The sequence below is a fragment of the Leuciscus leuciscus genome (genome assembly GCF_965113295.1).
Source record: "Leuciscus leuciscus genome assembly, chromosome: 16".
Taxonomy (NCBI): Eukaryota; Metazoa; Chordata; class Actinopteri; order Cypriniformes; family Leuciscidae; genus Leuciscus; species Leuciscus leuciscus.
The window spans coordinates 16,010,568-16,036,403 of NC_138740.1; the positions used below are offsets into that span (position 1 = coordinate 16,010,568).

General features: G+C 37.0%; 1 protein-coding gene and 1 long non-coding RNA gene across 2 annotated transcripts; one reads left to right on the top strand and one right to left on the bottom strand.

Moving 5' to 3' along the window:
* Window positions 1–1,223: 1,223 nt before the first annotated feature.
* traf4b (tnf receptor-associated factor 4b) lies at window positions 1,224–17,958 on the top strand. The gene is made up of 7 exons (XM_082140996.1): window positions 1,224–1,429; window positions 5,692–5,743; window positions 7,081–7,185; window positions 8,157–8,318; window positions 8,570–8,731; window positions 8,871–9,026; window positions 17,090–17,958. Exons 1-7 carry the CDS (start codon window positions 1,287–1,289, stop codon window positions 17,747–17,749), a joined length of 1,440 nt encoding a protein of 479 aa, XP_081997122.1. The 5' UTR covers window positions 1,224–1,286; the 3' UTR covers window positions 17,750–17,958.
* Window positions 17,959–21,934: 3,976 nt separating this feature from the next.
* Window positions 21,935–25,836, bottom strand: LOC309477412. The gene is made up of 4 exons (XR_014198626.1): window positions 25,638–25,836; window positions 25,217–25,570; window positions 23,884–24,000; window positions 21,935–23,808 (listed from the first exon to the last, which is right to left on the bottom strand). It is a non-coding gene; the product is annotated as an uncharacterized lncRNA (long non-coding RNA).

Sequence of the window (25,836 nt, forward strand, 5' to 3'; positions counted from 1 at the left end):
GCTAATACTGTAAAACAGGTGACCGGGGGAGGAGGAAAGATCTTTTGTTCATCAGTGTCTTGGTCTCGTTGATTTCGTTAAGCATGACAAACTGTTTCAATTCAACTTAAATTGGGATCACTATATTCAGGGTTATTATAGGAAATTAAAACTAAAATCATAAAAAAAATATTTAGTTACTTAAACGTTAACTGTGATCCATATATATGTATATATATATATATGTGTATATATATATGTGTGTGTGTGTGTGTGTTAGTGCTGTCAGATTAATTGTGATTAATTGCATCTAACATAAAAGTTTGTATATATGTGTGTGTATGTGCATTTATATATATATGTATATATATATATATATATATAGATATATATAGATATATATACATATACATATATACAACACATATACACACACATCTATTATATATTTACAGACTTTTATGTTAGATACGATTAATCGCCATTTGTATATATGTGTGTGTGTGTACACGTTTATACACATATATATTATATATTTACAGACTTTTATGTTAGATGCGATTAATCTTGATTAATCGATTTGACAGCACTAATATATATATATATATATATACTGTATATATACATATATATAGCTTAACTTTAAAAAACACTATTTAAAAAAACAATAACTAATAAAAAAACACAACAAAATGACTAAACATTCAAATGAAAATGAAAAAGTTAAAATAAAAACTATATCAAAATATTAATGAAAACAATAGGCTAATAGTAGGCCTATCTCAATAACACAGGCCATATTGTTTTAGTTGCCAACATTTCAACTATGCAACATTTCTCATTTTCTTCGATGTACTAAAATAAGTAAAACTTAAATTAAAAAAACTAAAACTATATAGACATATTATTATTTAAAATAATACAAATAATGATGATAATACAAATGACTAGAACTTTAACTTAAAAAAAAAATGTACAAATTAAAACTAATTCGAAATATGAATAAAACAAAAGGCTATGTATGTCAGGAATAATAAGAGTAGAGTAGCACTGCTCGTGGCTCCTCCTCCTCTCCTGTGGGCGGGGCAGAAGAGCAGACGGACAGTTGGAAAGAGTAAACGTTCCCCTGTGCTTTACTGACTGAAGAAGACGGAAATGTCATGATAGATCGAAACTACTTTACTGTGGGATTTGAACCTACCAATAGGATTCTTCATCTTTGCACTAAGCTTGTTTGTAAAGTTTTATTGCGACAGTTTATCAGTTTACAGTCTGAAGTTGATATCCACAAACAAAGGTAGGCTATTATGCCAGGTTTAGATTTGAAGTTTCTGGAGAGACCGAAGAGGAGGTTTTATTGTCCTCTGTGTGATAAGCCGATGAGGGACCCGGTGCAGGTGTCCACCTGCGGACACAGATTCTGCGACACCTGCCTGCAGGAGTATCTCAGGTAACGCTGAAACTTCTCAACCTAACGTTACACACCTGTCCGACGAAAGAAGAAAGCTCAAACTGTGGCCGCTGGCGTTTTAATCTAACTTAATGAACGCTATAGGCTATGCCATGCACATAACATGCACACTGTAATGTGAAGCGTGATGAGATATTGACGTGTGACATCTATAAAACACTAAATGGACATAACATATCATAATATTATCTGGGTCATTGATGAATAATGAAAAGTAAAGTAAAAATAAAATAAAAAACAACAGACAATTAAAGAGAAATCTTTCTTAGAAATGTAATATTTGTGTTATATATGTATATATACATACATATATATATATATATATATATATATATATATATATATATATATATATATATATATATATTTCATTTTATTTGCGTTCAAACGTTTTTATTTTATGGGTAGCGTTAGGTTAGGTATAATGACATTAGTTTAAAAATGAATACAATTTGACTCTAAATGCCTAATCATGAAATGCAGCACAATATATTTCATACATATTTAATGTTAAGTGTAAATCATTGTTGACGTGAGTAATTCATAACAATTAGGCTAAATAAGAATCATTCTAACAATTTTTTTAAGGTATATGCTACTGTCAAAACATTTGTGTCAGTAAGAGTTATTCAAGGTTGCATTAAGTTAAAGTAAAGACATTTTTAATGTTATGAAATATTTGTATTTCAAATAGTCCTGAAAAAAAGCTATCATGGTTTCCACAAAAATATTAAGCAGGTTCAGAAATTCAGGCATATTTTTAGTCACCATCTGCATTTTTAATGTATTTTTAAATAATTTAATACATCTGGCCGTGTTCTTGTTACACTTTTCTTTGTCTATATGAAGTATCACTTAAAAATAATTACTCCTATGACAGCGTAGTAATAAACAAACACCAAACTGGCCAAGCAAGATGACAGTGACACAAAATCCCTCAGGCTAAAGACTCTTAGGGCCCTATTTTAACGATCTGAAACGCAAGTGTCAAGCGCAAAGCGCAAGTAACTTTGTGGGCGGGTCTCGGCGCTGTTGCTATTTTCCCGGCGGGATAAATGACTCTTGCGCCAGGCGCAAATCTAAAATGGGTTGGTCTGAAGTAGCTTCATTATTCATAGGTGTGGTTTGGGCGTAACGTGAAATAAACCAATCAGAGCGTCATCTCACATTCCCTTTAAGAGCAGATGCGCTTTTTCCATAGCGGATTGCTATTGTAACGGCGGATTTGCCAGGCGCGCGCCAGCAGCGGTTCACAGCCGAGGAGAGCAACGCTCTCGTCACGGCCGTAAAAGAGAGAAGTTACATTGAAATGGAGAAACCCACCCAAATTAACTTCGGTTAATTTGGGTAAATGTGTAAGCTAGATGTATGCTTTTATAATAAATTGTTTATCTATCTATCTATCTATCTATCTATCTATCTATCTATCTATCTATCTATCTATCTATCTATCTATCTATCTATCTATCTATCTATCTATCTATCTATCTATCTATCTATCTATCTATCTATCTATCGTAATAATGTATGATTTGCAAAAATGAAAACTGCTGCTTCTGTGTAGATGAGAGAATCAAAGTGCGCGTTGTGCACACGCTACATTGATTATGGCCAAGCATGCGCCCTTAAAATAGCCTATTAATAACATGCGCAACGCGCCGCTGACTTTAAACTATTTTTTCCTGGTTAGTGGCGCAATTGTTTTCTAAACCTGCAAAATAGCAAGAAGGAACGTTTGCGCCGGAACACGCCTCCTCTTTGCGCTGATCCGCCCCCGGGAGCGCAAGTGTATTTCTTAGTTAACCGACGTGCTTCTGTGGAGGGAAAAGTCCGCTTTGCGCGGGTGCAAAATAGGAATGATACATGCGTTGGTGTACAAAGTCACTTGCGCTGGGTGCAAGATAGGGCCCTAAGTCTTTCTGTCAGTAGAATTTTTACAAAGAATAATGTTTACATAAAATTACATGTTTTTTACATTTTAAAATGTAAGATTATAGCATAATCAAAATACTGCAGAATGCTTTGGGTATTTGAGAAGTTTTGTGATCCCCATTTGAGCACAGCCAAAAGTAATTAATGTGAAATGAAAGTATTGCAGTGAGTCAGTTTATTTGGTAGTATTACTCAACTGTAAGCTAGCGCAGTTTTGGGTTATGACCCATTCTTTGCATTCCATGTCTTGTCTTCTCATAGTCATAATGCAGAGTTGTGTTGCTCACAGGTATAATGACTGAAACAATCATTCATTGTCCTGTGTTATCTTGTGGATGTTATCACAGTGATGGACAGTCTCGTCCATTCACATTCTATCGGACTAACACATGCTTTTCAATTAGACTATTCATTTTAAATGAATTACTTATTCAAAATGTAAATCCGTGGATTGAATTTCATCCAGTCAGTGGTTTAAAATGTGATCAAGAAAGAGTCAGTGTATGATCTGCTCTCTTACCTAACCTAATAGCTATACTGTTAGGAACAGTATGTTTCATACAGGCTTTATGTAGCATTTAACATGATATAGCATGCATCTGCCTGAAGGGCATTGTAATTATTTGGTTGTGGTGGTAAGAGAGCATTCAGCAAAGAGAGAAAACGTATTTGAAATAGTATACCACAAATACATTTACATATTTATGCATATGCACTTAATATAAATTATATTATACTATTATTTTATACTATATAATTATACTAAACTGGTATACTTAAAGTCTGCTAAATTGGAACAAGTAATTTTGTACTTGATGTACTTTAGTTATCCGAAAATAGTGCTGAGGTCCAACTAAAGATATACTTAAAGGGATAGTTCACCCAACACAATGATGGCAGTGAATGGAGGACGAGATTTTGAAGCCCAAAAAAAGTGCATCCAGCCATGATAAAAGTTCTCCACAGGGCTCTGGGGGATAATACATGCCTTCTGAAGCGAAGTGATGCATTTGTGTAAGAAAAATATCCATATTTAAAACTATGAATTATTAAAAACAAATTATTAAAATTTTCCTGACCAGTCCTCAAAAATTACTCAAAAAGTGAAAATGTCAAATAAATTCAGAAACATTAACTGCATGAAAAGTAACAATGTAAAATGTATTCAAATCATTTCAATTCATGCCTCACATTTAAATCCGCAGCGCAATGCGAGACTGTCAATCCGCCATATCATTTCATTGCGTTTTACCTCAGGAGTAGTTGTGTAGTTTGAGAGTTGAAGCAACAATCGGCATAGAAATTTTACGGGTGGTTTTATTCCATCCGCACGCACTGAAACACAATGCTCGTTCACACTCTTCCACCAACGGAGTAGAACTGTCTGTGTTTTAGTGCGTGCAGAAGAATAAAACTAATATCATGCCAGTTTATGTAATTGCTCCCTGCAGCGTTAATGAAAGATCATGTGAGATAAAAGGGGAAAACATTCTTCAGATGATATTTAATGTTGTGTCTGCTGGCTTTATTTCTTCAAGTTTAACGCACTTTCATGTTCTATACAGTTTCACATTTATTTTCACACACCACTTACTGCACCTATATTGAGAATTTTCTCAATTCACAGTCTTTAAATCCATATACTGTAATTTGTGCTAACATTGATGGAAAAATCTGTTTGCTTATAGCAGTACTTGTAACAGACAGTATAGAAAGTTATAGTTTTGCGTGACGTGTGTCTGTGTGGTTGCGCAACTGGTAAAGTTGCATCCATTTGATTACAAAATCTGAGTGGGCACATGCATGACACTTCTGATTTGCCTAAAAAATGCAGCTATCACATTTTCCACCTTCTTATGAAGCCGCCTGGGACTTTTGGTAAAATTCCCCATAGGATTTTGAAATGACGACGTGCTTCTGTGTGTCACACGCAATGGAAAGATCACAGCTCTATTAATATGGGATGTGTTGATTGTACTGCTTCCCCATATTATGTATGCTGGGGGGCGTCACCATCCCAGATGGATGATTCACTCACATTCTCCTGAAGGCTCTCTGTCAGTTTGTGGTGTGGGAGGTGATTCTGAAGTTCCTGTCAAATCAGTTTGGCCGTGATTCATTTAGGGTTTATAACATGGAGGCATCAGTCAGAGGCAGTTGTGAACTGCTTTTCAACCCACAACATATAATGTAGAAATAAATCGAATGCAAATTAAATTCTAACACATTCATGTGGCAAAAACACACGAACAAGACAAATTCATCATGGTGATTCTTTATTGAATAACATGCAACTTTGCTTTTAACAGTGAAGGTGTGTTCAAGTGCCCAGAGGACCATCTGCCACTGGATTATGCCAAAGTGAGTGTATCATAACATACAAAAGTTTCAAATCCCATCTGATTTTATCCAAGGATGATCATTCCTCTGATGTTTTAACAGAAATTATTCAATAGACTATACAGACCATATTTTAACATGAAATAAAATACACGCTATATTATTAAATATAGAAATGTTACTTATTTTTAATTCTTACATAAGCCAGTCCTGAATATATTAAATTGGCATACAACAGTTTTTGTTCTCATATTTGAGCGCTGATTCACTGTCCAACTGGGATGTACACTTTTAAATTGTTACACCAGTAAGTGGAAACAAATTATTTTCTTTATGAGTGAGTCATTGAATCATTCATTCAAGGGATTTGTTCATCAAAACTAATTGATTCAGGAATGCCACTGTTGTGAGTTACAGTTGATTCAGCTTTGAGTTCGTTTGGAAATATTTTATTTGGCAGAGCAAAAATCAACAAAATTACTGGCAATTTTGTGTCTAAAATATAAGCTACTGAAATTGAAAGGGATAGTCCATTCAAATAAATGTTTTATTATTTCATTAATTACTCACCCTCATGTCATTTCAAACTCGTAAGACTTATGTTCATCTTCGGAACACAAATTAAGATATTTTTAATGAAATCTGAGAGCTTTCTGTTCCTCCATGCTTCAAAAAGTTCATAAAGAGATTGTAATACTAATCCATTATTGAATCGAGCGGTTTAGTCCAAATTTTCTGAAGAGACATGATCGCTTTATATTATGAACAGAATGAATTTAAGCTTTTATTCACATGTAAACTTAACAGAAACAAAACAAACCTAATTGGTTTCTTGCTAAAGCTCAAACATGTCGTAACACGAGAATGAACCTTATTGGTTCTCGCACGTCACGCGAACATGCTTGAGTTTCCGTTTACCACAACTGATGAGTGAGGTGATGAATGTTTATATGCGAATAAAAGCCTAAATTTTATCTGTTCATCATATAAAGCAATCATGTCTCTTCAGAAAATTTGGACTAAACCGCTCGATTCATATGGATTAGTTTTACAATCTCTTTATAAACTTTTTGAAGCGTCAAAGTGGTAGTTGGAGGGACAATTGAGGGACAGACAGCTCTCAAATTTCATCAAAAAGATCTTCATTTGTGTTCTGAAGATGAATGAAAGTCTTACGGGTTTGGAACGACATGAGGGTGAGTAATTAATGACAGAATTTTTCATTTTTGGGTGAACTATCCCTTTAACTTCTTGTTTATTGAACAGTTGTATAAAAGCAATTGTTCAAATAGCTATGCTTTTCAAATGTTCTTGCATGTTCTACTCCAGTCCACTGAAATGTGTAATTCTCTCTGCAGATTTTTCCAGATGTGGAACTGGAACAGCAGATTCTGTCCCTGCCCATCCGCTGCATCCACAGTGAGGAGGGCTGCCGCTGGACCGCGCAGAACAAGCTTCTCCAGGTCAACAAACGGCATATCTCGTATTTGTAGATATTTGTACATACACTACCGTTCAAAAGTTTGGGGTCAGTAAGATTTTTTATGTTTTTAAAAGAAGTATCTTCTGCTCACCAAGGCTGCATTTATTTGATTAAAAATACAAACAAAAACAGTAAAATTGTGAAATATTATTCCAATTTAAAACAGCTGTTTTCTATGTGAATATACAGTAAAGTGTAATTTATTCCTGTGATCAAAGCTGAATTTTCAGCATCATTAGTCCAGTCTTCAGTGTCACATGATCCTTCAGAAATCATTCTAATATGATGATTTGATGCTCAAGAAACATTCATTATTATTATCAATGTTGAAAACCGTTGTGTACAATTTTTTTTCAAAATTCTTTGATGAATAGAAAGTTCAAAAGAACAGCATTTATTTAAAATAGAATATTTTCTAACATTATAAATGTCTTTACTGTAACTTTTGATCAGTTTAACTCATCCTTGATGAATAAAAGTATTGATTTATTTTATTTCTTTCCCCCAAAAATAAAATTAAAATTCTTACTGACCCCAAACTTTTGAACGGTAGTGTTTAATGTTTAGATTTCAGATAAATGCCGTTCTTTTGAACTTTCTATTAATCAAAGAATCTTTAAAAAAAGGTATCACGGTTTCCCAAAAAAAAGCAAATCAGCATATAAGATTGATTTCGGAAGGATCATGTGACCCTGAAGACTGGAGTAATGATGCCTTTGCCATCACAGGAATAAATTGCATTTGAAATTATATGAAATATATAGTTTTAAATTGTAATACTATTTTACCATTATTACAAATTTTACTGTATTTTTTATCAAATAAATGCAGCCTTGGTGAGACTTCTTTCAAAAAACATTCAAAAGTCTTGCCGACCCCAAACGCAGAGGCAAGACATGCAATAAACAGCCAAATCTCACTCTCACACTGTGTTTCTCGCTTCCCCTCCAGGCCCATTTGTCCATGTGTGAGTTTAACGTGGTGTCGTGTCCAAACCGTTGCTCTGTGAAGTTGCTGCGGCGTGAACTGCCTGAGCACCTGCAGCATGACTGCGCTAAGAGGAAACTACACTGTGATCACTGTGGCGACCAGTTCACCGGGGAGGCATATGAGGTCAGACACACTTCTGACACTTTATCGTACAAATACAACCCATTGAAATGTACTAATATTTGTAATGATTTAGAAATGGTTATGTATTAATATTAACATGAACAACTTAAGAAAACACACATCTGATTTATTACTTTAATGTGTGAATTCGGTGGCTAGTAATTCAACACACAAAAGACATGGTTTGCAAAATCCATCTTGTTTCAACGCCGCACAACAGCTCTTACACATCCCTCCCTGTCCTCATTTAGAGTCACCAGGGTGACTGTCCTGAGGAGAGTGTGTACTGTGAGAATAAATGTGGTGCTCGTATGGTGCGGAGACTGTTGGCCCAGCACTCTGTGTCAGAGTGTCCCAAACGCAAACTGCCCTGCAGATACTGCAGAAAAGAGTTCCTCTATGACACTATTCAGGTCAGTGGACTTTATGCTACCATCCTACATTTTCATCATTTATTTACACATACAGTACACTTTTCAGATTACATTTCTTAATGTATTGTTTTGTTTGTGGTAAAGGGAGTGCATTCATAGGTGTGTTTTGTATTCACAGCCTCATCAGCAGCAGTGTCCACGCTTCCCTGTGCAGTGCCCTAACAGGTGCGGCACACCGGGTATCACTCGAGAGACTTTAATGGCACATGTAAAGGAAGGATGCAACACTGCAATGGTGCTTTGCCCATTTAAGGAGGCTGGCTGCAAACATAGGGTATGATCTACAGTTATGCATATATAATAACTCTGTGATGAATACTAGACGTCATATCTTGTATTTGAGAAGTACAGGTGGCCTAAAATGTATTTGGCACAATGTTTGCTTGTCACTGTATAAGATAACAAAATTACACCGGTGGTATTCCTTTAAAGGTGACATATTATGCCCCTTTTCACAAGATGTAATATAAATCTATGGTGTCCCCAGAATGTCTCTGAAATTTCAGCTCAAAATACCCCCCAGATCATTTATTATAGCTTCTCAAATTTGCCCCCTTTTGGGTGTGATCAAAAACTCGCCGTTTTTGTGTGTGTCCCAATGCAAATGAGCTGCTGCTCACTGCCCCGTTCAGAAGAGAGCCGGTCCTTTACATGAGCTTCGAATACTCCAGCAATAACAAAACATGCAAATCTCACTCATCCAAAATCTCAAAAATAACCAGTAGCGGAGTGCAGACTGACAGAGAGACTCGGGAAGAGGTTGCAACTTTTAGACTGAACCTGGACGTTTCTGAATGGTTAGTGGATACATTTATGTAGTTGTTGTTGTTGTGGAGTTACATTGATTCATCTCATCGACTTGCATGTACCGTCATGTTTAACTTTTACACAAGTTGACACAGTTCCCTGAGGTCTGTATAGTGGCGTCTGGTGGCCGAGTTTGGTACCGCCTGCTAATAGTTAACCATTTTCTTTTTTGTGCACTGAAAAATTATTTATTATAAACACTGCAATATTCCATTAAAAAAAGAATAAGAAGATAAGAAATATCCATTTTTATTTCATGGTGACTTTATAGCTTTTTTTTTTTGTCTGATTTTCAAATAAAAATGTTATTTGTAATTCGGTGATTCATCTCATAGTTGGCTGGTTTGGTTCATGACTGGTAACTCTTTAACAAAGACTTTTTATTTTTAATTCCTATGAGAAAAATAAATAGAAAAATTACTCCAGGAACCAAGGCAGCTAAAAAAGTGGGCCCAGTCAAGTCACCTTTATATAGCGCTTGGTACAATACAAATTGCTTCAAATCAGTGATAACAGGAAAAAGATTCAGTGATGCAAACAGAGTTCCTTTCGTGAACGAATCACAGTGTGATTCAGGCTGATTACAAGTCAGAAATCAGATTGTGGATCGGTAGCATTTAAAGGTGCTGTATGTACATTTACATTTATTCATTTAGCTGACGCTTTTATCCAAAGCGACTTACAATTGCTATATATGTCAGAGGTCGCACGCCTCTGGAGCAACTAGGGGTTAAGTGTCTTGCTCAGGGACACATTGGTGTCTCACAGTGGATTCGAACCCGGGTCTCTCACACCAAAGGCATGTGTCTTATCCATTGCGCCACCACCACCCCATGTATGTAGGTTCCAGCGGCCTCTAGCGGTGATGTTTCAGATTGCAACAAGAGCACTCGTGCTCGTGTGCGTGCTCGAACTCAAGAGCGTGCACTCACTACATGCTTTGAAGTACTTAACTGTCCAAAAGGATGAAAGCCAACTCAGGGTCTGTTTTTATACCTAAAACAAAGCGGAGGTCTCTCCATAATTAAAACGCTCTGCCGATGTTGATCCGTGTTTTTGTCCTGAGTCGATCCGATTGACGTTTGGCCTGACGAGCTTCAGCAGATAAAATTTGTTTTTGTTTTTTATATTTTTTTGGAGTTTGTGTTGCAGACATCCCAACCTGCAAAAAGTAATTTCAGGGAGGTATCCCGAAGCCAAGTCAAAATTTGCTCTGGTTTCACATCATCTTGGTTCTCTGGATTGACCACTGACAGATTTGTCAAGATTTGGTCTCTCATTGGGAACTTTTCTTTTACTTTTTGAAAGCTTCTGACATAGAATACTCGGGCATCTTTGAAGAATTGCTTCGTCTTGTGAGTGGAGAGTGCTTCCTCACTTAGCAAATGCCTCCTCGCCAAGAACCCAACAAAAAGTTCTTCATCTGGACAGTGAATTTCAGGGTTGCTCACATCTATCTCCTGCTATTTCAGTTCTCTCAATACCTTTGGCACAATAAATCTGCTTGCTATGTCATGCAGGAGTTCTTCTACACTGTCATTTAACTTGAAAAGAACTGGTGCCTTGTTTTGAAAAATCAAATTAAATTTATCAAAGCACTGTGTGACATTGTGGAGAAAACAAGTGTAAAGTTTCATAGTGGGGTCTGTCAGCCTCTTCTGAATGTCACAGGACTTCTGATTCTCACTATGTGATTCAAAATAAGAACTAAAGGCTGGCCATTGGTTGAGCAGATGGTCCAAACCTTTTCCCAAAGAAAGCCAACGTGTTGGACAGTGCTTTTGTACTCTCTGCTGGGCTACATTGCAAAAGTCCTGAAACTCCTTAAGGTCTTCTCTTCTTTTTGAACTTTTCTCAAAGTAGTAGTAGATATCAATTAGCAATTCCTCAGGTGACATTGAGAGCTCTTTAGCAGCAGTTTTGGCACATATGTTAACCAAGTGACTTAGACAGCCAACACTGTATATATAAGGTGCCTGGGCTTTCACTCTTGTTAAGACAGAGTTGTTTTTACCAATCATGACATTGCAGTTGTCACTGCTGAATCCTACACAATTAGACCATTCAAGGCCTTTGTCATGCATGGATGATGCAATGCAGTTGAATATGTGGGCAGCTTTGGCATCATTGCACACTGGCATGTCTACAAATCCAACTTTCACCTTATCCTGTGCTTCACTGTAGTACCTGACTAAAATAGCACACTCCTTCTCACACATGATGTCATTGCTTTCATCAACCATAATACTGTATGGCCTTTTTTCTGTCCGGATTAACTTGTACAAATCCTCTGAACACTCAGGTTCCAGTGCCAGGTTCATCATAGCTGCCGTCTTAGTGGAAGAGCCTGCAGCCATATCCTATGCCTGCAGCCATATCACCCTGTAGCCCAAGACCGGTTGCCCACTGAAGCTAAGCAGGGCTGAGCCTGGTCAGTACCTGGATGGGAGACCTCCTGAGAAAACCAGGTTGCTGCTGGAAGAGGTGTTAGTGAGGCCAGCAGGGGGTGCTCACCCTTTGGTCTGTGTGGGTCCTAATGCCCCAGTATAGTGACGGGGACACTGTACTGCCAAAAGAGCACCGTCCTTCGGATGAGACGTAAAACCGAGGTCCTGACTCTCTGTGGTCATTAAAAATCCCAGGATGTCCTTCGAAAAAGAGTAGGGGTGTATCCCGGCATCCTGGCCAAATTTGCCCCTTGGCCTCTGTCCATCATGGCCTCCTAATCATCCTCATATACTGATTGGCTTCATCGCTCTGTCTCCTCTCCACCAGTAAGCTGGTGTGTGGTGGGCGTTCTGGCGCAATATGGCTGCCGTCGCATCATCCAAGTGGATGCTGCACATTGGTGGTGGTTGAGGAGATTCCCCCCCTTCCATGTAAAGCGCTTTGAGGTCTCAGAAAAAGTGCTATATAAATGTAACGAATTATTATTATTATTAAGAGCAGGCATCATTTTTTGCAATCTCAGAGTCAGGAGACATTTTCCTAAATAACTTTCCTGTGTGCCTACACACATGGAATGGCAGGTTATGTTCCACAATAAAAGATGTGAAATACATCTCAGCTGTAGTCACCTTCTCAGTGAGACTTTGCCTATCTGAATGGAAGAACTGAGATATATTGGAGCAGCCTTCCCTGCGCTTAGCCTCCCTAACATGTTGTGGTCCCTAAAAGATATAAAAGCATAATATATTATTTCTATAAGCTATAGGCCTATGCAATTATTCGTTTATTATGTTTAAATATTTAGATTACTTTTACTATTTATATAAGCTGCTTATACTATTTATGTAAACTGCTTTTATTTATTTTCCATTGCAACTTTAAACAGGTCTAAGGAGTTTGTTGTTTTCATGTAGCCTTGGCAACTAGCCTAAATACTATGCACATGAATTAAAATTTGTTGAACTCAACTCAACATGCCTTTTGCAATCATTTAACCCGCCATGGGCAATGCTGAAGTCGCTGTTACAAATAGTGCAGCGAGCAAGACTGTCATTATGTTTGACACTTATAAGACAGGGGTACACTTTCGTGTAGTCTGCCGTAAAATGTGTCTTGTACTTTTTTTTTTTTTGTGGTAACATAACTGATTAATTTGGTTCGGGAGAATAGATAAAAGCCCGCCCACATTGACAATTGATTGGTTTATTTGACGAAACAGGCCAATCAGGATGCTCTCTGTCTTGCATGCATGCGCTTCGCACACACGCACACACACGCAAGGTCTCTCGCTCCCTCTCCCTCTCTGCTGTGTGCGCGCTACACGGTTTGAAACACAGTCTCTGTCTCGCATGCGCGCTCCTGCTCGCTCGCTCTAGATTCCGGGAGATTTTAACTAATTTGCGGGCATCAGGGAGCCGCGATCAATATGCGGGAGACTCCCGGAACTTCCGGGAGACTTGGGATGTCTGGTGTTGGAGTCTGTGTTGTGCTAGAGGCAGGTCGTTTTTGGGTGTTATCAGACTCCATGTCGTTAGCTGCAGTGCCGTCGCATAGACTGTATATAAAAAGGAGAGAGGCTCGGGAGCGCGCATGCACGTCACATCCGATGGATTTCGCAGAAAATCCGACCCGGAGACTTCACATAGAAATAGGAATACTGGCCTTCAGAGGTAATAGCAAAACACGACAAGTGGATCATTGTAATGTGTGATTACAACCCCTTCACACACAGGCAATAAAAAAAGGATTCATTTTAGAAGAAAAGTTACATATAGCACCTTTAAATATTTCATCCAATTCCTTTTGCCTGAAGATCGGATTCATCATGCCAGTATGGAGACGAAGCTGGTCATAGGGTCTGTGCAGAGGACTTGTCTGGTTCTTGTGGTCTTTGCCGAGGATCTGTGCTGATGGCTGTTGTGTCGACGAGGCCTTCATAGGGGATTGGCTAGTTGACAGTCTGCTGACATTCAGGGCTGCATTGTGGTCGTGTCTAGGTGCAGGTCCACCATCTGATCTGGATACGGACTGGATACGGCTGACTACGGTAAACCTCGGGATAAACAGAGAGACTAATATTTGAGTAGATGCCATTCTTACGATGTAAAAAGGTACATCGGGTGTTATGGGAAGTTTTCCCAGCTCCAGTTGACCTAATTTATGCAGCCTTACAATCCTTTAACAGGTGTGAATTATAGAAATGTGACAATGTATTATGTGTATGCCAGGTTAAAGAGATGTGTTTTGAGTCTTGATTTAAACTGACAGAGTGTGTCTGCTTCCCGAAGTAGGCTAGGAAGACTGTTCCAGAGCTTGGGTGCTAAATACGGAAAGGATATACCGCCTGCAGTTGATTTTGATATTCTAGGTATTATCAACTGGCCAGAATTTTGAGGTTGCGTTAAGAGCTCTCTCAAGTACTGAGGAGATAAACCATTGAGTGCTTTGTAAGTAATTAGCAAGATTTAAAAATGTATAATGTTTAACAGGGAGGCAATGCAGTGTTGACAGAACCGGGCTAACATGGTCATACATCCTGGTTCTAGTAAGAAAACTTGGTGCTGCATTTTGGAACAGCTGGAGTTTTTTTATTAAAGGAATAGTTCACCCAAAATAATCCCATAATTTACTCACCCTCAAGCCATCCTAGGTGTATATGACTTTCTTCTTTCTGCCAAACACAATCAGAGCTATATTAATATCCTGGCTCTTCCCAGCTTTGTAATGACATTGAAGAGTTTTTGAAGCTCCAAAAAGCACATCCATCCATCTATACATCAAAAAATAAACTATACGACTCCAGTGGGTTAATAAATCCTTCTGAAGCGAAGCGATGGTTTTTTTATAAGAAAAATATTCATATTTAAAACTTTATAAACTTTGATCACTGGCTTCCGGCAACAGCCGTACGCACGTTCTCAAGAGAGTTACCTTGTTTTCGCGAGAGGCGACTATTCTCACCTGAGCTTACACTACGCAACGTCATATGTCGGGTCAGAGGTCACCCTTTCGCCGGAACTTGACTCTCTTGTGAATGCGTATACTGCCATTGCCGGAAGCCAGTGATTAAAATGTATAAAGCTTTGATTACTTTTATGATGGATGGATGTGTTTTTTGGAGCTTCAAAACCTTGGGCACTATTAAATGCCATTACAAAGCTGGGAAGAAACATGATATTATTTAACATAACTCCGATTGTGTTAGGCTAAAAGAAGAAAGTCATATACTCCTAGGATGCCTTGAGGGTGAGTAAATTATGGAAAATTTTAATTTTTGGGTGAACTATTCCTTTAAGCGTGCAGGGCAACCACTCAGTAGAGCATTATAATAATCTAGCCTTGAGGACATGAACGCATTCACTTTTCTTGCATTTGTCATTGAGAGCATATGTCGTAATTTAGATATATTTTTAAGATGGAAAAATGTGGTTTTACAGATGCTAGAAATGTGGCTTTCAAATGAAGATAGGTATCAAAGAGCACACCCAGGTTCCTAACTTACAACAAAGACTTGACAGAGCAGCCGTCAAGTGTTAGACAGTATTCTTGGTCATTACATGCTTTGGTCCAATGATTAAAACCTCTGTTTTATATCAACTATGTGAATTTATACAACCATTTATTTTGTTAATTGGATTTGGTATGTTTCATCTGGGTGCGAAGAAATATAGAGTTGAGTATAATCACATAACAGTGAAAACTAACACCATGCTTCCTAATGATATCTCGCAAGGGTAGCATGTACAGGGTGAAAAGCAACAGTCCTAGTACTGAGCCTTGCGGTACTCCATACTTGTGATTGATATGGTACCTCTTCATTTACTGCTACAAATTGATACAGATTAGATAAGTCTAATACGTGCGTTCATGGCATTTGAACCATGCCAATGCAACTTCACAATGCAATGACAACGTAATTTTTGAGTCTTTTAAAAAAAAAGGTCAATAGTATCAAATGCAACACTAAGATCCAGTAACACTAATAGAGAGATACAACCATGATCGGATGATAAGAGCAAGTCATTTGTAACTCAGTACTAAGATACATCCTTGCAAATACAAAAATAATTTTCTAAAAAGGAACATAGTTGTGAGAATACAGCCTTTTCTAGTATAAGAGGTTTAATTACAGTCAGCTTAAAGGTTCGTAGTATGTATCTTAATGATTAATTAATAATATTAAAAAGAGGATCTACTGTATGACTTTTGGAACTTTTCTTTCAGTAGCTTAGTTGTTATATAGGGTCTAACATACATGTTGTTGATTTTTATGATTTAGCAAGTTTAGACAATTCTTCCTCTTCTATAGCAAAGAATGAATGGAATTGTTCCTCAGGGGATCTATAGCACAACGTCTGATGCGATACTGTAGTAAACGGATGAATGGTTATAATTTTCAATTGTATCAATCTTGCAAGTAAAGAAATTCATAATGTCATTTCTGCTGTGCTGTTTGGAAACATCTGAAGTTGAAGTTTTATTTCTCATTAATTTTGCCCGTGTATCAAATAAATACCCATGGTTGTGTTTGTTCTCTTCTAAGAGAGTTGAAACGTAATCAAATCTAGCCTTTTTTAAGGCCTTTCTGAATGCAGTAACACTGTCCTTCCACAAAATGCTAAATACCTATAGTTTTGTTTTCTTTCAGCTGCACTTTATTGTTGGGCTGCTCTCTTGAAGGCGAGTGTGCTCATCATACCATGGCGTCAGACTATTTTCCTTAATCCATGTCTCTAAATTTCTGAAAAAGAGACAGTAAATAGCTTCTGTTGCAACATCAAGTTCTTCAAAGCTGTATAGTATGCTGAGGAGCTGAAATTGATCAGGAAGTTTGTTTACAAAGCAAACTTTAGTGGGAATTGCTGCATTCTGTAAATAAATATTTTAAGCAAAAAAAGTTTTTACAAAAAATAAAGATTTTGTTTTGGACTCATCAAGGCACTTGTGAATAGGAATTAGGGCTGCTCCAAAATGACATGAAATATGTTTTGGGACCACAGTATCTCTCATTTGTTTAGCCATATTTACTAAGAAATTTATATCAAAATATCTAGCACGTCTTTCTCTCTGTTTTACTCATAGTGCCCTAAGACTGGAGTGGCACAACACCTTGAGGAGGGCACCCACACCCACCTCACTCTTCTGTGTGGTCTAGTGAATCGTCAGAGGCTGGAACTCAGGGAACTGCGGCGTGGGGTGGAGGAACTCTCTGGAAGTCGAGATGGCACACTGCTCTGGAAGCTCACAGACTACAGCCAGCGACTTCAAGAAGCTAAGATCAGGACTTCTGGGAGTTTGGAATTGTTTAGTCCTGCCTTCTACTCCCATACCTATGGTTACCGTCTGCAAGTGTCTGCCTTTCCCAATGGGAACGGCACTGGCGAGGGCTCTCACTTATCAGTCTACATTCGAGTTTTACCAGGAGAGTACGATGGGCTGCTGGAGTGGCCTTTCCCTTACCGTGTTTCCTTCTCACTGTTGGATCAGAGCGACCCGGCGTTCACCAAACCCCAGCACATCACAGAGACCTTCAACCCGGATCCCACCTGGAAGAACTTCCAGAGGCCGCGGCCTGGAGCTCTGGGAAGTGTTCGTGGGGGATGTCTGGATGAGAGCATGCTGGGATTCGGCTACCCAAAGTTCGTCACCCATGAGGAGATGAAGAAAAGAAACTATATAAGAGACAACGCTATTTTCATTAAAGCCTCCATAGATGTGGTCCAGAAGATATTGAACTCTTGAATTCTGGAATAAATGTTAAATAATCTGAAAATATATCTCGTGTGGCCCTTTTATTAAAAATTAAGATGCATCATTTTTTGTTAAATCAGGGTTTTACCACAAATGAAGGATATTTAGATATAAGAAGGTTCATAATGGTATAGTATTTTGCATGTTTATTATCTGTAATATGTTAGTTTTCAAATAAATAAAAAATGTGACATTTAAAATGTCTCATGACTCTTTTTTAATGAACAGTGAATTTTCATGTTCTGTGTGTGTAGTGCTTAACCCTATTAAAAAATCAATTATGCACCACCCATCTGGTCCATTGGAAAAAAGACAGGGGTGCTTCTCATTTCTTATTTGTGAATCCTCATTTCCTATCCTCACGTCTCAGCTCCACCCCCTTAGATGAGAAGGAAGGATACGAGGAAAGAAAATGAGGATGGAGGAATCAAAGGAAATCTTACTTGTATTTTGGAATATTCTTTATCACTCAAGCATCACTTAAAAGTGTCATCAGCTGCGCTGACGGAATCTGCCCTTATGTTGTTGTTAAGTTTGTTTAAGAAATTCATAATAATAAAGCAAGATACCCTGCTGAAAAATGTGAGATGTATGGATTATCTAAACTGCAAAGGTAAAACATAAATTATAATTATTGTGACAGATGTGAAGGGGGAGGAGAATTTATAGCATCAATTTCAGATTTGAGAATAACCATGCTCTTCAATGGAATAGTTCACCCAAAAATGAGGACATTGTTTAGACACCTTTGTGTCGTTCTAAACTCATATGACTTTCCTCTGTGGAGCACAACATGAGAATTACTCTGAAGTTACTAGTGCAACTGGTGGCTGGGGGCTGTACATTTCCAAAAAAGTCCATGGTCAGCAGCCATGTCACCCTGTAGCCCAAGACTGGTTGCCCACTGAAGCTAAGCAGGGCTGAGCCTGGTCAGTACCTGGATGGGAGACCTCCTGAGAAAAACAGGTTGCTGCTGGCAGAGGTGTTAGTGAGGCCAGCAGGGGGTGCTCATCCTGTGGTCTGTGTGGGTCCTAATGCCCCAGTATAGTGACAGGGACACTATACTGTCAAAGAGCACCGTCCTTCGGATGAGACGTAAAACCGAGGTCCTGACTCTCTGTGGTCATTAAAAATCCCAAATTTGCCCAGTGGCCTCTGTCCATCATGGCCTCCTAATCATCCCCATATACCGATTGGCTTCATCACTGTCTCCTCTCCACCAGTAAGCTGGTGTGTGGTGGGCGTTCTGGCGCAATATGGCTGCCGTCGCATCATCCAAGTGGATGCTGCACATTGGTGGTGGTTGAGGAGATTCCCCCCTTCTATGTAAAGCGCATTGAGTGCAGAGAAAAGCGATATATAAATGTAATGAATTATTAGTATTATTATTATAAAACTGTTTAATCAAGGTTTTTTGAAGAGACACAATCACTTTAAATTATAATAATGAACTTTTAGGCTTTTATTTACATCATTTTATTAAAACGATGATTAAATCACATAAAGAACATTAAATATGGGAAACCAACACAATCTCATGGCAACTCGTAACTACCTTACATTTTGGCTAATTGGTGGCTAATATATCTGGATTTACTTTGTACATTTTCATACAATCATCTTTATATGCACCAGTAAGGGATGGTTATGTTCTTAAAATAGTTACGTTTTCCCATGAGCTTTTCCATTTGTTTGCCCCAGAGGGAATGATATTTACACTGTAAAAGTAAGTTATTTTCTGTGAATGTGTACCTATAGCGGCATTAAATAGTAAATAACTAGAAGAATAAAAGGTAAAATTATTCAGTGCAATAAAAGGTCAAATTATTTGCGCTCAAATGATCACAATAATAACTATATAATATGAAATTTTATTTTAAAGTTGCCACATAGCACCAGCATTTTTTAAAAACCATTTTCACAAAACTTTCATGGCCCTAATATTTTGTTGTATGAATATCTTGATCATGCAATATATATATATAAAAAAAAATTAAAAACAGAGCCTCTGCTATTAAACAACAACAACAAAAATGTATTCTAACTTCATGCATTCATTATTTTTTTTTTTTTTTGGTCAACACTTGAATATGGGTGTTTCATATATATATATATATATATATATATATATATATATATATGAAAGCTACATTTTGAACAAACAGCAGAGAAAATCGCATTTTTGTCAAAGACTATGTCCGGATCGGGCTCAGAAAGATGATCTAGATGTAGTAGATCGCTTCCATCAACACCCCTAAGTCCTGGGTCAAAATTTCAGTCGATAACGTTAAGCAGTTTTGATTTTTATGCCGTTACATGGTTCAGGATCACGTTATTTTACATGTACGTAAGCAATGCTTGTTTCTGCTTCTTCTTCACTGTTTTTTTAATCTAGTTTTCACCCATATCAACAGTTCAACAGTTCGTGAGCTTAGAATTATAAGGTTCAATCTCCACTTTTGGTCGAAATTGAGTTTTTGACATAATCTGATCCATTAGGTGTTTATTAATGCCTGTGTGGTGTTATTTTTGTAAAAAAAAATATTTTGTTAGTTGTTATTAATAAAAAGGTTCAACTAAATGATAGAAATACAGTACCCTACACAGCAAAAAATAACATGACATACTACTCGTGATCATTGTGTCATTTTTCTCGTATTTGATTGGTTCAATCGGTGCAGAAAAGCATCCACCCACACTTTCTGTTACCGGTAAAGCAAATTTAGATGGAATCATCTGAATCATCAAAATCAACTAAATCATGGGTTTGGTGGTTCAATGTTCATCGTTAATACTATCATGGGACAATTAAATGTAGAATAACTGTCTAACCAGGATATCTTCACAGTTTTTTAAAACTACAACCTTGACAAAAAAATACTGCTGACACATTATTATTTTCAAATGTTAAATATAAGGCCTGTAAAGAGAAATCAAAGGTTAACTAGTTTAGCCTATTATACCCCTTTTCACCAGAATTTAAATTCAAAATACCCCCAGATCATTTATTATAGCCAAAACATTGAAGCTTCCCCGGGCGCCGCCATTGATTAGCAGACCATCACCTGCTGTTAGCATTCCCATTCATTTTGGCGTCACTTTGACAGCGAATAACTTTACATCTGAGGCGTTTAAAGACTCCATTTGTCCATTGTTTATTTCTAAAGAAACACGAAAATGTATAAAAGGCTCCATTACCTTATTGTATCTTACGTTATGGCCCCGTAGAAGCAGTTTTTGTAAAAATAGGCTAACGATTGCGTCATAACCACGCGACTCTCTGTCGCACAGTAGAGAAATTACCGTATGGACAGGAGGAGAAGCTCGCGGGCAATCGGGGGGACGTGGAAGCAAAAGTAATTAATCAGCATACTTAGCAAAAGTTGCTCCTGCTCCTAGCTCATGGACTCCTCCTACTCACACTCTCCATCTCTGCAAGTTTCGGAAGGGAATGATTCAGATTTCTCTTGGCAGTTGGCACAGCTACTAGAAGACAGACGGGTTGCTCATGTCACATCTACTGCAAGCTCAGTTTGAGTCTGCACACTACGGTCAGCCATCAGGAAGTGAGAGCTTCTAATTGACTTCACTTTTCTCCGTTGAAACCTATGGGGTCGCTGTGTCCAGTTTATATACTGTCTATGATTATAGCTTGTCAAATTTGCCTCTTTTTGGGTTTGAGCAAAAACTGATTTTTTTGTGTGTCCCTTTAAATGCAAATGAGCTGCTGCTCCCCGCCCCCCGTTCAGAAGAGGGTCGATCCTTTCTACGAGCTGCGGAGTGCGGATACTCCGGCAATAACAAAACACGCGAATCTCACTCATCTTAAGTCTAAAAAATAACCAGTAGCGGAGTGCAGTCTGACGGAGAGACTCAGGAAGAGGTTGCTTTTGGACTGAACCTGGACGTTTCTGAATGGTTAGTGGATACATTTATGTAGTTGTTGTTGTTGTGGAGTTACATTGATTCATCTCATGACTTGCATTGCATGTACCGTAATGTTTAACTTTTACACAATGTTAGTTCCATGAGGTCTTAATAAAACAGCTGTGACATTTTTTGGTCAAATAGTGTTCTGTGCTCGTCTGTGCAGCGAGACAGAACAGTTTGCAGGAAATGTTGCCATTGCATTAGAAGAGTCTGTTGTAAACCACTGTAATGTTGTAAATGCACTGTTGTAAACCAAATGGCAGCGCTGCGTGCAGATGAACCCTTTCATGCATGAATTATGATAACCTCAGTCAGGATTTTCTCCTATGTGTTTTTATTGCTCTTAGGGCATGAAAAACAAGATTTGATTTTAAAAAAAATAAAAAATGATTACACATTTTTCTAAGAGATTTTCAGATGTCCACTTGAGTGGACAGCATGCGTTTATGGTTTAAACTGAAGAGATACTGTACTGTATATAATGTAATATAATAATCAAACAGATATAGTGTGTGTATTTAACAAACCAATCAATACAATTATATAAAATCATGTGAAAACTATAAAATATATACAAAAAATATAAATGCGAAATATTGCAAAGGCAATTGAACTTCATACAAGTTGAACTTGGCGTATCTTTGATATCAGAACATGAGGACGTGATTCCATCAGAATTTTCTACAGCCTGTCAAGGTACAACTGTAGAAATCACTCAGATGCTCCATCCAGTGTACCAGAGTATGGAGATTTACCCTTATTAGCTGATAATTGTGATTATGTTCAAGATGGAGACATTTCATAGCCCTCCTCTGAGAAAACCTAGAGATCAGGTGTTTTCAATCTCATCTGAAATGAGCAGTGTTGGGGGTAACGCATTACAAGTAACATACATAGCGCAATCAGATTACTTTTTTGATGTTACGAGTAAAGTAATGCGTTACAAGTAATGTGCATTAGGTAATCATATTTTTTTAAATGTTACGAGTAAAGTAATGTATTACAAGTAACGTGTTACATAATCAGATTACTTTTTGATCTAACAATGCATTACAAGTCACATACATTGTGTAATCACATTACTTTTTTGATGTAAATTTAAATTACATTCTAATAATACAAATACATTTATTTACAGTCAAAAAAAGTTACTGCAGATTAAGTATTTTCAAAAACAACATTCACAGTATAAGTATGAATTGTAGCTGAAATATAGCCATTGATGCATGAGGTCCACTATAGTGGACAGATGATTAATCAGAATTTTCTCCCAATCTAAAATCAAACTTGGAAAATGTAACTGTGATATGACTCATTAGATATTGCTTGATGCTGCAATTTTTTTTTTTTTACTTACAAGAGTCTCATAGAAGGAATGGGTGGATATTCCGGAGCAACTTGGCATTTCTGACTGACCATTGGCCATCTTGGTTTGGAGGGGGTCAAAATCGACACACAACGGCTTGCCACTTGGTGGCAATGTATAGGATGATGCACAAGAGTACACTGTAGAGGTTGATGTGCAACTTTGCCAAAAAAATCCATACATTTGCAAAAAAATGCTTTTTGGAGCGAAATCTGATCGGCTTATATTTTTTGCATGCTTGCAGAGAAAGGCTTACCAAAACAAAGTTACTGGGTCACTTTTAACATATTCTGGGTTGGTAGATACACCGGGGACCCGATTATAGCACTTAAAAATGTAAAAAAATGTTAGTTTTAAAATTCCATCTACATACCAGAGGCCTTGATGTTGGCAGTTACAGGCAGCCAATGGAGGAGATGATTGAAGACCAGTTTGATGGTATTAGCTGGAAGTATAGCAAGTGTGTGGTCTTATATCAGTTCTATAGTCTTGAGAACAGAATAAAAACGTCTGAAATACAAAAAATAACTACATTTTATTGTTGTTTAAAATGTTTAATTATTCAAAATTTCAAGACATTTCCATGACAAAATTGATGTGAAGCTTTCAAATTCCGATCTGCCGAGCTACTGCTTTTTATTTTGACTTCAGGAAGATCTTCTACACAGGGGATGTTGACCATCAGAAAGTCTTCCTTGTCAAATACCACCATTCCGTCTTGACCCTCAGGGTTCTCCTTACATTGGACCGAAATCTGAAAATGCATGCAGGCATTTGTAGAGATTATCTAAAATCCTAAAATAATTCTGTCTCTATATGAATTATATACCTGACATTGACTATTTTCCCAGTTCTCAACTGATGATTCATCAGTCACATCATCTTCCGTCAAGAGAGTGTTTTTCTCCGAAGGTTGTTCTCCACCAAATTTGCAGCAAGTTGTACCCTTATGTAATGAAAAACATTATTACTATTTTAAAAGGAAAGCAAATATTACAGTTTAGAATATATAAAACATGTAATGTTTAACTCAAATCTTTGCGCTTTTTTTAAAGCACTTATTAGCACAGTGTTAGCACTCAGTGCTAGTTTTGCCTTACCATTATGTTGACAATATTCGCCAAGTTGTCGAATAAAGATGTTGTATAAAAACAATTAATTACTGAAATATAATTATTAACAGTTTTTTGTGGATTGTCTTTCAACAATCGTAATCACTGACCAACTGCATATAAATATTATTCTTCCGGGTAATTACCCATGTGACTAAATCGTGACCTTTTGTGGATTCGCACATTCGTACACAATGAGTTAAAACCTTCATATACTTGTCAAAAGAATTTGATGATTTAATATGTGTCATCAGCTACTGTTCCAAACATATAAAAGCATCAACAGCAAAACTAGGCAAAGCAAGCAACGTTTATGTAATACTGTTTCATTCAAAATGGTATCGAAAGTGCTTTACATAAAAGAAATGAAAAATAATCATAAAAGGTAAATAAAAAATTAAATAAAAAAACGAACAGAAAAAGTTACAAGTGTCATTGGGCTTTATTGTACCTTCAGCGTCTGAACGTATTAAGTATTACATATGGCATGTAAATAAAATGAAACTATTAAAACATACTAAGTAACAAGTAGCAAATCCTTGTGATACGGAACAATTATATTCCTGTTATTGTTAAGCTTTAAAAAGGGAGAAATCCATGGTGGGATTTTTTTTTTAAATCACAATAATATAGAAGTTAACAGAGCTTAGTTTGGCAAGATTGAGCATTTTACCTTTAGGTACTTTACTCCTAAAAAACATCATGTCAATACTGTGAGATGTGCGGCTTTATCTGGGAATATCATGTATGTCCCTGGCTTACTTTACATCTTTAAACAGATAAGGCACTGTACATCCCTTCAATTTATGTAAAAAAATGAATAAACTAAGGCCTGTCTCAAGAATTTCAAACATTTCTTTTATTTTCACTTGTTGCTGTTTTCTAAAAAAGCTTTTTTCACAGCATGAAATTGCTGTAAAATCATCTTATTAATACAAAATTTAAAACACTGTTACTTCTCCGTATCAATGATTAATCAAATCTGCTATTAAATATACAATCATTTGTATGTTAATTTATTTAAAATGGCAAGAAGAAAAAATTATTTACCTCCAAAAATCACAGATGCTGTACATTAGTTGTCTTCTCTGAATTTGAAATAGTAGTCCATTGAGTTCATTTTATATCAAATCCACATGTTCCAGTAGTGAAATTAGATTTAAAATATATATACATATTTGTGAAATATATACTGTAGTGGATTTTTCCCTAAACCTAACTATCTGGGGCGTCTCCAAATCGACACCCAACTGATCTTAATATCTGTGGCGTCTCCAAATCGACACCAATACCTTTATCTTGGGGCGTCTCCAAATCGACACCCAATTCCTTTATACTCTAGCTCTTGCGTCTTCAGTCGACAACTGGCAGAGTTTCTACATTAAAAGCATATGAATGTTGTTCCTGCAAGAAAAACAAATGTTAGTTGATTAATTAAAGTTGATTAATTAAAATCCATCACAATACATACCCTATAAAACAATCAAAATGAAGTCTCCAGGACATTCTTCTACGATGACTTGAAATGATTTGAATGTAGGTCTCAAAATAAAAGCATGTTACTGCATACTGATTATCTTCTGTATAGCATCACGTTCATCATGAGAATGCATGAAATCAAGATTGCTCGGATCTTACATATAAAGTGATGATTAATTACAGAAGAAAAT

Excerpts from the sequence above, each read along its gene's own strand:
- traf4b (XM_082140996.1), top strand. The coding sequence starts at position 1,287 with ATGCCAGGTTTAGATTTGAAGTTTCTGGAGAGACCGAAGAGGAGGTTT. Across the intron at positions 5,744-7,080 it reads TGCCACTGGATTATGCCAAA|ATTTTTCCAGATGTGGAACT; the intron begins GTGAGTGTATCA and ends TTCTCTCTGCAG. Across the intron at positions 9,027-17,089 it reads AGGCTGGCTGCAAACATAGG|TGCCCTAAGACTGGAGTGGC; the intron begins GTATGATCTACA and ends TTTTACTCATAG.